The sequence below is a fragment of the Ursus americanus genome, chromosome X, assembly GCF_024610735.1.
Source record: "Ursus americanus isolate L20-20 chromosome X, mUrsAme1.1.p, whole genome shotgun sequence".
Lineage (NCBI taxonomy): Eukaryota > Metazoa > Chordata > Mammalia > Carnivora > Ursidae > Ursus > Ursus americanus.
The window spans coordinates 118200346-118212980 of record NC_142164.1 but is presented as its reverse complement, the minus strand read 5'-3'; the positions used below and the strand labels follow the sequence as shown (position 1 = coordinate 118212980).

The window sequence follows — 12635 nt, the reverse complement described above, 5'->3', positions numbered from 1 at the left end:
CCCGATGAAAGAATCCTTCCAGTTTCATTGCAGCAGCTCCGTGTGCACACTTGCTATGAAAACTTAAATTCGCCAGCAGAAAAGGCCAATTAAGGCATCTCTGGATAGAACACAGCAATGCTTCGTGTCACTTTGAGAGACCGTCGGTCCCGGTCCCCCAGGTCATGATGTGATGGGAACCTCTCCGTACAGGCAATGTCAGGGGACATGTGGTGTCTCTGGGTTATGGCCACCGCTAACTGTGACTCACACACGCGATTTAAAACAATCCCAAGTGTTTTGACGGCTTAGACACCATTTAAAAGTTGAACCCAAGTAGGGTAGGGTCCCTTTCCATTTCTCATGGCAGGAATGAGCCCTGTTTTGACAGGCCATATTTCTGTAGCTCTCTTCAATGGTGGCTTTCCATGGTGTGATTTATTGCCCGCTCCTAGGAATGAGTGTGTTAGGTGTAGGATATTAAGAAAGAAAAGAAAGAAAGAAAGAAAGAAAGAAAGAAAGAAAGAAAGAAAGAGAAAAAGAAAAAGAAAAAGAAAAAGAAAAAAAAAGAGCTCTAGGTCTACCTCCAAAGAACAAGGAAATAGAGGTAGAGATTGTGTCTGGGAATGAAGTTGCGTTCTCTGTCCTGAGTGGTCCTGGAAAGGCCTGCAGTCCACGTGAGGTGGAGGTCCTGGGAAAGGGGTTGCCTCCCTCTGTCCCCTCCTCTGGGTCATTTTTCACTGCCCGGGGCTTCTCCTCATCAGGCATTTACACCTGCTTACGCCAGTGCCTCCCTTCCTTTCTTTCCACCTTATTCAGGATTGTGTCTTAGTACGGACTGAGTCTTTCTCAAAAGGAATTTGAAAGGACCGAGGCACAATGACTGCCATTTTGGGATAGAAAGAGTATTTCAGACAGTGTACCGCTTCTGAATTGAAGCGTCTCTCTACCTTGCTTCCTTCTCTTCTCATGGCGAATGGGAGCATGGGCTTGGGAAGGGGGCCAAGTCTGCCTTTTGTTCTTATTTTTAACTCACCGTAATAGAATATTTTCGGTCTGCAGGCTTCTGCAGAGCTCATGATTAATAGCAAGGGTTGGGGCCGGAGAAGTGCTAAGCAACGGGGCTGTAATTATAGCACGGGGGTTTTAGGGACACCAAAATAAACCACACACAAAGGTCAGGGGACGCGGGGCCTCTCAAGAACGCTAGCCCAAATTATATAGCCAAGTCTGCCGTCCAGTTTCTAAAGTCCTCATAATAAGGGATGGAGGGTTTTTAATCAGAGGAACGTAGTCCTCAGGTGAGATCATCAGACTCTTTCAGAGTCGCTCTCCGCCCTCGTTCCAGTGATGAGGCCTGATGGAATCAATGATTTCCGTTGGTCTAGTGGGTGTTAATGTAAGTTTCTCTCAGAATATTTAGGCTTTTTTTTTTCCTTTCTTTAAATGCAAAATAATCTGATTGTGCTCATAAACAATTGCATATTATCAATTGTTTGCATTCTGGAAAGTTCCCCTTGGTCTACTTACATAGGCATAGAAGAGAAATTTGTATCTGGGAACAATGCATCCAGAGGGTGTTTAGTATCATAATCATTAGAATTTATTCACAAAGTAATTCCTTCTGATTTAGACGTGTGCTTCCACGGACGTCCGTCCAATCTAAGTTGTTCCCATGCTATATATTACCTTTTTGCCACCTAAGTTGTTAGATGCTATTATTTTCCATAGAGCTGTACTTGGTGAGTAAAGCTTCCTCTGTGCCAAGGGAATAGGCAGAACCTGAGTTTAGGATGAGCAGCAGGGAGAGCAGTTGAGAGATGCCCAGTAGTCAGCTGGGTTTGCGTTTGCATCCCATGGTCTGGTACTAGTCCCAGGACCTTGGCTGAGTCACATATGCTTTCTGGATGATGTTCCTTTATCTCATCACCAAGGGATGATAATGGTCCCAACTCATGGTGCAGGATTCAGCGAGTTCATACGAGAAAAGAATTGGCCCCACAAAGTTGCATATGGCGCCCAACGGGGGTCAATGAGCATTCTTAGTGTTGGTTGGTTGGTGGATTATAATTACGTGACTCTATCACGCTTTCATTTGCTAGAAGGACAGCTGACAGGTTGGGACGGTTTAACGCAAGGATGGTGTGGCCATTCCCCCGCTGATGCTCTGCTGATTTGTCCTACAGAATCATCGATGGACGTGACCTCATGCCGCTGCTTCAAGGGAAGACCCAACTCTCCGATCACGAGTTTCTCTTCCATTACTGCAACTTCTACTTAAATGCCGTGCGCTGGCGTCCTCGGAACAGTGAGTAAAACAGACCTTTCCATGCTTCTAGTACGTTCGCCATCGGTGCCGTGCAAGGAGATGAGATGGCAAGAGCGCTTCGCTCTGTAAAGCCCAAGGGATACCTCTGCGTGTCACGTGGCTTTGTTTCGAGCTCCTCCTCCTGTCTTGTTCCTTCTGGTCCCGTCGCTGTCCAGGCACGATGTCAGCGGACCCCGGCCCTGACTCGTGAGTGGCTCCTCCTCCCAGGCAGAGGAAGTTCAGGTTGCAGCCGGGCACCGCGGCCCCCGTCCTTCATGGCCTGCTGGCTGGCTGCCCAGCTTCTAGCCCGTAGCCCAAGTTCCTTCTCGCTGTGACTTGGCACCCAACCAGTGCCTGTGTTCTAGGAGGCACATGGCTTGCATTTGCACGTCCTCTGCCTGGGAGGACTTTCCTTCTCATGCCTTTTGGGGAACGCTTCGTGGCTTAGTAGCACCTCCCGCCCAGGGCCCCGCTGAAACACCGCCCCTGTGCCCACTGTCTATGCTTTGCGCCCTCCTAGAGCTTTGCGCTGTCCCCCGGAATGGCAGTTAGGTGTTTATGTGACTTTCTCTCCAAAGCCTCAGCCGTGGCAGGGCATGAGCTCGATTCAGATATCTGCCTCCATGTCCTCGTACCTCCCAAACTCGGTGTTCTTTGCATCGTGCATTCTACCCAAAAGAGGGTGGAATTTGGGTTTTCCGATACAAGTTTTGGAGTTGTACTTGTCACAGGAGCAAACGCAACCGAGCGGTAATCCGCGGCGTAGGGATAGGCTGCAGACTTTTTTTTCTGTATCTTTACACTTAGAATCGCAGTGACGTTCGGATCGCGAAGAGGCATGGGAGCGTGTGGGAAACAGTTTCTGCCCGCGTTGTACAAGCGGCAGGCAGATGGGGAGGAGGGACTTCCCGTTTCATCCTCAGAGGAGAAGGAAAACTCCCCTTTTTCTGTGTCGTGCTTTGGTTCCTGCTCCGGGAGGCTGCACTCTGCCGGACCTCCCACCTGATGGCTCACTGTTAAACTCGGGGTGACGTTCATACTGGTTTTCCACACCTCCCACCCCCACCCTGCGCCCCCAGCCAGTTTGCCAAGGGCTTATCTCAAGAGCAGCCTCGCCTTTCCGTTCAAAGTGGAAAATTACAGCCCTTCCATTAGCCACAGAAATCACAGCAGGTTTACCTTTCAGAGTTTCTCCTCTAAACCCGGGCGGCTCTCTTGCCATGTTTCCTAGAAGGTAAATATGAGAGAAACCTGAGTGTAGGATTCCAGAGCGGGGAGCATTCTGTTTTACTGATCTCGTCAGTGCGTCTGTAATTCCACACGTCAGCAGGGGCACGGTTTCTTGTTCACGTTTATCGACACAGGCAGGCCTGAGTCATCCAACGAACGGGAGGCGTCCTCCTTCCCACTTGTGTGTATATAGACCTGGAAATGCGCAGAATGAAGGTGGTGTGACTCTCGGCTGGTTAAAGAAATGTGATAGCGTGTCCTGAACTTCCCAGAACCGCGTTTCCGTGGAGCCAGCACCCCACCCCCCATCCCCCACAGTCGGAGAAGCCGGAAGGAACATACTGGATCGGGGGCTGGAGAAACACAGTCTGTGGAGGAGGAAAGACAAAAGGGACAGAGAGAGACAGAAAATAGGGGTGCGTGAGAAAACCAAGACCCAGATTCTGACAGGCAGCTGGGATAAAATTTGCTTCTGAGACACACCCAAGTGACATTTCCTCCTCTGCAAAACTTGAACCGGCAACAGATAAGGAGACAGGGTGGTATTTCGGTGCTGGAGGCGTCCGTCCAGCTAAGGGGTCTTGATGCACCATGGTTTTTAGGACCCATCTCTTACTTGCCTTTGACGTTCTATCTGAAACTTGGGAGCAGTGCTTGTCCGCGATCTCCCGAGGCTTTGTGGGTGTCTACCCAGTACTTCATCTGTTTATTTATTCTACAAATAGTTTTGAGCACCTGCTGTGGGGCGCTGTCTGTGCTAGGATGAGTGTCTGTCCAAATGCCCTGTCGCCGGTGCTTGCTTACGGCTTAGACCAGGATGCGCGGCCAGCGGGGTCAAATGCTGGGAATGCAGAGGCGCGTGGGGGAAGTGTGACTGTCATCCGTATGGAGTTACCTGTCAACAGTACTGGTTGGGTAAGTTGGCTGAGATCATCTCAGATCTGCTTTGGGAGGAGATTGCCGGTGATGGCTGTACTCTGTGCTGGGACACTGTCCATAATTCTTCAACATAAGAGGAAGCCTAAGCTCACAATATGTTATTAGAAAAGAAAAGGCGGGGAGAAAGAAAAGAAAACAGGGGCACCTGGGTGGCTCAGTCGGTGAAGTGTCTGCCTTGGGCTCAGGTCACGATCCTGGAGCCCCGGGATTGAGTCCTGCATCGGGCTTCCTGCTCAGCAGGGAATCTGCGTCTCCCTCTACCCTTCCCCCTGCTCACACTCTCTCTCTTGCTCTCTTGCTCTCTAAATAAAATCTTAAAAGAAAATGGAAATTTGAGATGAGGTTTTAGTCGCAGGTAGGAGCCAGCTCCCGCTTGGTCGTGAATCTTTCCCATGTGCTGTTAAACCGTTGCTAACTTCAAGTCAGTCTGTGCTGGGAATATTGACACCATGGGAATCAGCAGACTCAGCAAATCCGGGCTTTGTTCCTCTCTCAGAGGAAGAGCTGACGTACCAGCAGGTCATTGCTACCGGGAAATTAGACCTGACCGCACACGTTGTTAAGGTCCGATTACCATTTGTCCTGATTAGTTGGAGCCCGGAGTATTCCCGACTTAGGAAATACTTACTCTCCAAACACTTAGAGCTACAATTCTGTTTCCACCCTTTTGAAGCATGAATCCCTTTTAACTGTTATATACACCGTTGTCTCTATAATTTAATAATTCCATAATTATAATTCAGTTGTCTCAGCAAGTTGAATGACATAATTTAATCACAAGCTGGTATCGTTACTGCCAGTACATTGTGAGAGAACTCACAAACGTGTTATTATAACATGCATAAGTTCTCTTGCGTTGAAACGGAAATTTTGAGTTAAAATGGAGTGTTCAATGTGCATTAAAAGTCTTGGCTTTAAGTTTAGGCATACGAGTCAGTGCTATTAAAAATCCGCTGTAATGACAGCTTGATTTTATGGATAAAATTCATTTTAGAAAGCAGGTACCTACTTGGCTCTAGGATTCTTTTATTGATTTTCAAGCTTGTGATTATAGTGTATAAAATAATTGCTCATATGAATATGTGAGAGCCCCCAGCCCAGCTGGACACACAAAAATTCACAGGACGTGGTTAACCTGATAGTGAACCCAAAGGGCCTCACTAATCCGGCTACGTTTTCAGTGCAAGTTTTCTGGAAACTTTTTTTCTGTGATTAAAAAAAAAAAAAAAAAAAGCATCTTTAAAAAAAACAGAACGAAACGCTGTAGGATAATAGGATTCCTTCTAAAGAAATGTGTTCCTGTCCAACTTTTTAAAAGGTGCCTCCTTTCCAAAATAGGGGATAAGGAAGGTTTATTCTTCTTCAATTATGTAATCTTGTTTATTATTAGAATTTCTGTAATGAATATGCAGATTTCGTTAACTCCTTTCTGTTTCCCATGCCTATGCAAGAGAGAAGTAAGGTTTAAAATCAAAACAGCATGACCGCGGTTAAGGAAAGAAAAATGCTTGCTTTGTGGACCGTCTAAATTTTCCACACAGTTAACAAATTAATTTTGCCTCTAAACTACACCTAAGAAAAGAGACAGTATCCTACTTACAGCGGCTCATGTCTTCACGGGTTGACAGTTAACCAGGGTGACACGGCTGTGCTTGGCTTTCATCTCCGTTACTCATTCTGCTGGGTGCCCTTCCCTGTCTGATCATCGGAAATGGGATCTAAAGGGTCAGAAATAAAATATCAAGGGCCAACGCTGCGGTGACACGAGCTGCGGCATTTTGCAGCGAGGGCTGCTAAGGATGAGCTCGTCCTTCAGCTGACCTTGAGAAGGACAGCTCTTGCCCTCTGCCGTGACCCGTGTGGCAGGTGGACAGACCGCAACCACTGGAGGGATTTATGTGAAGTCTCAGGCTTTCCCTTTCGTGTGTGAGTCCCTCCCCTGAATGCCGCATCCCGCGAGCTCTGCCTTGGCAGGCATTCGCGCGTGCATTGCCGTATGCGCCTTCCGAGCCCAGTAGAAGGGACAGCATGTGTACGCACGGTTGTGGCCGCACGGGCCCGGTGGGGTCCCACGACACAACGGAATCCGCTTTGGCAACCGGGGAGAGCAAGTGATGTACGAGGATGGAGGCGGCTTCCCCGAAATTGTGAGACCTTTATTTCATTTATTTTATCTCATTAGCGCTCAGACTCTCAGGAACGGGCTGCACTTCCCGGCTGTTCATTTCCTTTAATGGGAAAAAAACCTCATAAATGGATTTTTCGTTTTCTTCAATGTAGTCCATTAAACATATATTTTCATACAGCACTTTGTATCCTCTTACATTAGACAGTACTAGGCAGGTTTTAAAATAGACATCCGGGGCACCTGGCTGGCTCAGTCGGTAGAGCCCGCGACCCTTGATCTCGGGGTCATGAGTTCAAGCCCCGTGTTGGGTGCAGCGATGACTTAACAATAAAACCTGTAAAATAGACGTCCACTTTTCTACTAAAGGTTTCATATGCCTGACCCAAGATTTCATTAGTATCGGGGATGAAAAGAGTGTCAGCTGTGACTTTGGCTAATTTGTCACAATGTGGGGGCATGTGGCTGCTCAATCCTTAGAGCATGGCGATGCTTGATCACGGGGTTGTGAGTTCGAGCCTCTCGTTGGGTGTAGAGATTTACTTAAAAGTAAAATCTTTAAAAAAGAAATGGTCACAGTGCAAACTTACTTCCTTATAGAGACGGAATAAATCAAAATTAGATTTTCTCAAATACCGAAAAGGACGGTGTTTTGAATGTTTAAACACCTTTTTCGATAGTCGTTCAGAACATGACTTGTTCTCATTATACTTCTGCCCGTTTTAACCTGCATGCTGGGTTCTGCCATTTTATCGCTCGTCTACACTGGTTTGCACCTCTCCTCTCTGTGACTGACACAGGGCCTGTCCCCGGTCTCTCAGGATGCCTGCTGATGTCTCCAGGTTCCTCCTGAGTTGCTGCCGTAGGCTCTCGGACCTGCTGTGTGCTGCAGGGACATTGCAGTGCTAAGCAAGGCACGTCCTGTTTAACACGTCTTTGTGTCTTCCTTGACTCTGCATCTTCTGTGCAAAACTGTGTGGTAGTTGGTAACATATTCTGCCATCCGTTCATCTTTTATTCTTGAAATTTGTCACCTTTTTCTGCTGTGGCCGTTGTGTTTCGAAAACATACTTGCTAACCCTACACCCTGGTGTTTCTTCCTTATCTGTGGTCAATCAGACACTCTGCTGCGTACTTTGCATGTGAGATCCCTTCTAATCCTTGTAATTTAAAGAGGTCTTGATTATGTTAGTGTCAGATTCATCTGTAACAGGAAAACGCAATGGGACAGTAGCATACATCGCGGGGGAATTCCCTCGTCCATGTCATGAGTGACGCGTAGAGATCAATGGTCTCCGCAGTCTCGGGTTGCAGACTCTGGGCTCCCCTCCACTACCTGGAAGGTGCAGCGGCTTCCTGTGTGTGCCAAATGATGGTAGTGTCCACCGAGGGGCAGCAGGATGGAGGAATGGTGGGAATGATGAAACGGAAACAGTGCTGGTCAGTTTTCTCCAAGGAAGACAGGCAGACTCTCCCAGGTAAATCCCACAGGCCAGAAGGTGGTAACCAGTCCACACCTAGCTTCAAAGGAAGCCAGGAAGTGGAGCCTTCGTCATGGGTGTCCGTGTGTCCAGTAACACCTGATGAGTGTGGAAGGCTCAGAGGACGGGTAGTAGTGTCTCGCACAGGTATTTCTCTCGTTTACAGATGGGGAGACACAGGCTTGGAAGCCGCGTCATTAGCATACAGTAACAGAGTCGATGGCAAAGTTGGATTTGTGGCCACGCCGTTTGCTTTCAGAGTCTGCTCCTCCGTGAATGGGAACTTCTTTAGCTAAGGCACTAAGTTCTACACGCACAATTGGAAAGCGGGTTCTCCGTCCTGTCTAGCTGCCTGCACGTGTGCAGGTGTGGATTGTTTCTGGGATTCATCCGTGCTGTCGTATCCCCTAAGCGTGGCCACCCTTGACGGCATCCGCTCTTTCTTCCCTCGATGGCTCCATGCCTGACTCCCACCCCGCCAGCGGCCCTCATGTCTGTCCTTCATGCCCCTCCGTGGACAGGTTTTCCCAAGGCACAGGTGACGTGTTTACCATGCTCATCGCTCAGGAGTGCCCGTTTTTCGATGGCAAGAGACTCCAAGAGAGACATATGTCTGACATCTCTGATGTCCTCTCATGTATTTGCCATTAGCAGACGTCCCCCAGCAGTCTGGGTGTGGGTCATGCTGGAGGCTGTGTTGGGCACTGCACAATTTCAAGCAGGACGCTCCCGGGAGAGACCACAGAACGCACTGGGCTTTCTGTCCGCCCATGCCGGCTTCCACGATGGCAGTAGGCTTCTTCCCTCCTTCAGTCCTGCTCCAATCATCGTGTCATCGGTTAATTTACCCCGTGAATGTTGACGGACCATCTACTCCATGCAAGGCGCTAGGTGCTGCGCAGTCAGAGATGTGGGAGATGCTGTTGCGGCTTTCAAAGAGTGAAGGACATAGCGAGAGAAATGGAGTGAGTCCACAGGCAGAGATATGTGTAGTCAGAACGTGTGAGCGGGACAGAGAGACCGTGATCACATCCGGCAGGGATTCGAACAGGCCCACGGAGACGGCATTGTTGGAGAGCCTGGGAGGATGGGGGTATTTCAACATACAGAGGCAAAGAGGGGGAGGCAAGGCATTTACCATGCATCGTGTACCCATTTTGTACTGGGGTTGATATTTCTATCCCCCAATGATTTGTTTCTTTAGTCAAAGGGAGTGTTTTGTGTTCTGACAATCAGCCATCCGTCAGGGGAGCTAGGCTTGCTGTAAATCCTGCCTGGATTTGAAGCAGGTGCTCTTAGCTAGAGCCCTGAGCTGGGTCCTTGTTCATGCTACTGTTGTCGTACGGGGTTCCAGGCAGGAAGCAGGTGGACTTGTAATCCATTCCCTCGGTGCTGGACCGTCAGGGTCTGGGCTACAGTGAACAGGTGGTAGTGTGCATGGGGGTCAAGAAGAACGAGCAGAGAGGTCACCGTGGGCTTGGGAGCCGTGGGACGGATTTGTGGACATTAGCAGATGGCGTCCGCGTTCCTGGCGGGGGCACGCCGGGGGTCGCATGGCCGTGAGTCCCCTACGGTGCGAAAACAGAGCGTTGTTGAAACAGTTCTTGAAGAATGTCAAGATGGCGCTGTAGCAGGAACCCCTGCCAGACCGAAAACCCACAACGTCTGTGTGTGCCTTACGTGATAGACACGCGGGATCGTCCAAGCGTCCAAAGTACATCGTGCTGGGACTAGCAGGCGGACGGCATTCATCACGGGAAGTGTGAGTCTGAGTGATGAATGAAGAGCCCGCGTGCTGAAGCCATTTACATGTAATCGTCTGTGCTCTTGAGGAATCCGTAGCGGAGGGAGAGGGTCTGGAGACGTGTATCACAGTGAAGGGATTTCAGAGCAGAGGGAAGCCACTGCACGTCCTGCTTAGACCCATGTTCTCAGCTCACTCATACGTGGCCTTCACTCTGCACCGGGCTCTGTGTAACCACGGGGTTTTCAACCCTCAAAGCAATGTCACGAGGCAGGGACTGTTATTATCCTGACTTTACGGAAGGGGAGACCGGACACAGACAGGGTCACAGCCGTGCCCAGCATCACACAGCTTGGACACAGCAGAGCTGAGAGTGGGACCCACGCTGTCACAGCCGGGGTTCAAGCAAATCGTACAGCACAAGCCACAGAAACAGGAAAGAGTTTTTGTGTTTAAGTAGGCTCTGTGCCCAACGTGGGGCGAACACTCACGACCCTGAGCCAGCCAGGTGCCCCAGGGAAACGCTTCTGAACTCAGAACAAAGGGAGTCTCCCCGGGATGCTGGTCAGTGCTACGGACCAACAGGGACCCTAACGTCAAGTGAAATGTACTTTGAAAAGTGGATTGGCACCCGTTATGCAGAATTAAGTTATGTTCTAAATGAAACTGTGCAATGTCCCACTTAATCCCCCTGCATTCTTGCTATAACACAGAATAATGGCTTCCCTGGGTCATTGGGCCTCTGTTATAAATGAGTCCAAGATGCTGTTGTGGTCAAATATTTATCTGTGACAGAGGCGAGAAGAACAGTCTTTCTTCAGAGTACGTAGAATTTTAACAGTAGAAAAAAATATGTTTAAAAAAAAAACATTTTTAAAAGAAAAAAAAACATTTTTGTAGTATATGGAGAAATGTAGGATGAAATATGTTATGAAAATAATTTTGGAAGATAGGAGAAAATACAGCTATTAGCAATGTAAGGTAACACCAGATACTTCCTATTTTTTTTAATAATAATATTTTTTATTATATTATGTTAGTCACCATATAGTACATCCCTGTTTTTTTTTTTTTAATGATTTTTTATTCTATTATGTTAGTCACCATACAGTACATCCCTGGTTTCTGATGCAAGGTTCGATGATTCATTAGTTGCGTATAACACCCAGTGCACCATGCAATACGTGCCCTCCTTACTACCCATCACCAGCGTCTCTCTTCCCCCACGCCCCTCCCCTCTGAAGCCCTCAGTTTCTTATTTTATCACACACCTGGGACGTAACGTTTTCCTTTGAAATGACGGCTCTGAAAATGTCCGTTCCTGGGTTCCTGGTGAATAATGAGTGGAATGAGGTCCATGTCTTATGAGCCTATGTGCAATAAAATGTATTTCCATTGCTCCGAGTGGAGCAAATCCAAAATGGTCCAAAGAAATAGTACAGAGAATAAGCAGTCTTTTTACAACAATGTTTAAAATTCAGGTTAGAAAATAAAACAGGCGCATATCCCATAGAGCATACCAAACAAGCAGAGAATCAGAAAAATGAATTCTTCGTTCTACAGTTGTCCAAGCTTGGAGCGATCCCCCGTGGCTCCCGGGTGAGGATGCCCGAGATTTCCTGCCAGGCTTTAAGACAGTGCTGCCGTTCGCATCCCGGCAGGCTTGAGCGAAGGCGGTCATAACGGGAATCTGTGTGCACGGCTTTCAAACCAGGTGGGAAGCACGGGCCCTTGCAATGAATTTGTTCCGGGAGCCTGCATTCTTTGGGGGTTTGAAACACACCGAGGCTTGACTCGAATGTCAGGTTGGAGATACCCTCTGGATCAGCAGCTATCGGAGCAGCAGCACAAGGGGCTTCCCGCTCACATCTGTCTGTAACAGCCTTGGCCTCGCTGACCCCGACCGGGGATGGGTTCTCGGTGGCTGCCGTGTGTGGAGCCAAAAACAGTTCTAAAGGAAATCGGTCATACTCGGGAGGACATGGGGAAAAGAGGAGTTGATGGAGAGAATGTTAAGGAAAGCCACGTGCTTTTGCAAACTCCACGGGAGAGGGTGCTCAGGGAATTGTGTCTACAGCCTGGTGTGTCTGCCTGACTTCGTCGTTAAAAGGCAGGTGTGCCGAGCACCTGTGAGGTGACACAGGTGCGATGTGCAGCCTCTCCCAGCATCCACGAGGCCAAGGCTGGAGGCATCCTGATACGGAGTCCCTGTAACGTAGTTATTTATAGCATGTGCACACGGCCTGCCTTGTGCTTCCTGTGTCTCCCACCTGCCCCCCAAAACCCCAGGGAAGCTCACATTCCCTTGCATGCACTCATCTGAGGTCAGGGGCTGCTCGGGAACCAAGCGGACACCCATGACGATTGCATTAATATGATTCCATTGGTTTCTTTTGTATTGGCATTGGTCGGTCACTAAATAGTCACCATAATATATGCAAATTACAGAATTGGGCAGTAAATACGTATGGGACGCCACGCGGTGGGAACGTCCCTGGGGGTTTACATAAAAGCGCTGGAAGTAAGATGCAAAGGAGGACATGCTCCTTGTGCACCTGTTTGCAGTGGGTCACTAGCTGTGAATTCTGTCGCTCTCTGCCACTGTTTTCACACGAAGAGAGCCGTTTGCAGAGCGGTGTCCGACTCCGTTTGATGACCACTCAACTCCTCACTAACTCATTAACATTCTGAAATAAACAGACAATCCGTTCTTTCATAACAACTTTTTGTAAAGCAGGCTTTTCCCAAAAACTTTAATATTCAGGGGGTATCATGGAACACAGGCTTGATTTTCAAATAACTTAACTTTTAGGGGCGCCCGGGTGGCTC

General features: G+C 48.6%; 1 protein-coding gene across 4 annotated transcripts in view; it reads left to right on the top strand.

Annotated features, from left to right (window-relative positions):
• STS (steroid sulfatase) overlaps window positions 1–12635 on the top strand; it is a 512613-nt gene that overhangs the window by 106730 nt on the left and 393248 nt on the right. For all 4 annotated transcript variants that reach the window (XR_015723499.1, XM_087860403.1, XM_045813640.2 and 1 more), the window contains one exon: window positions 2166–2287. Coding sequence is in view for 3 of the 4 variants with exons in the window: in XM_087860403.1 (XP_087716529.1) it covers window positions 2166–2287 (122 nt within the window). In the remaining variant the exon portion in view is untranslated. The remainder of the gene's footprint in view (window positions 1–2165; window positions 2288–12635) is intronic.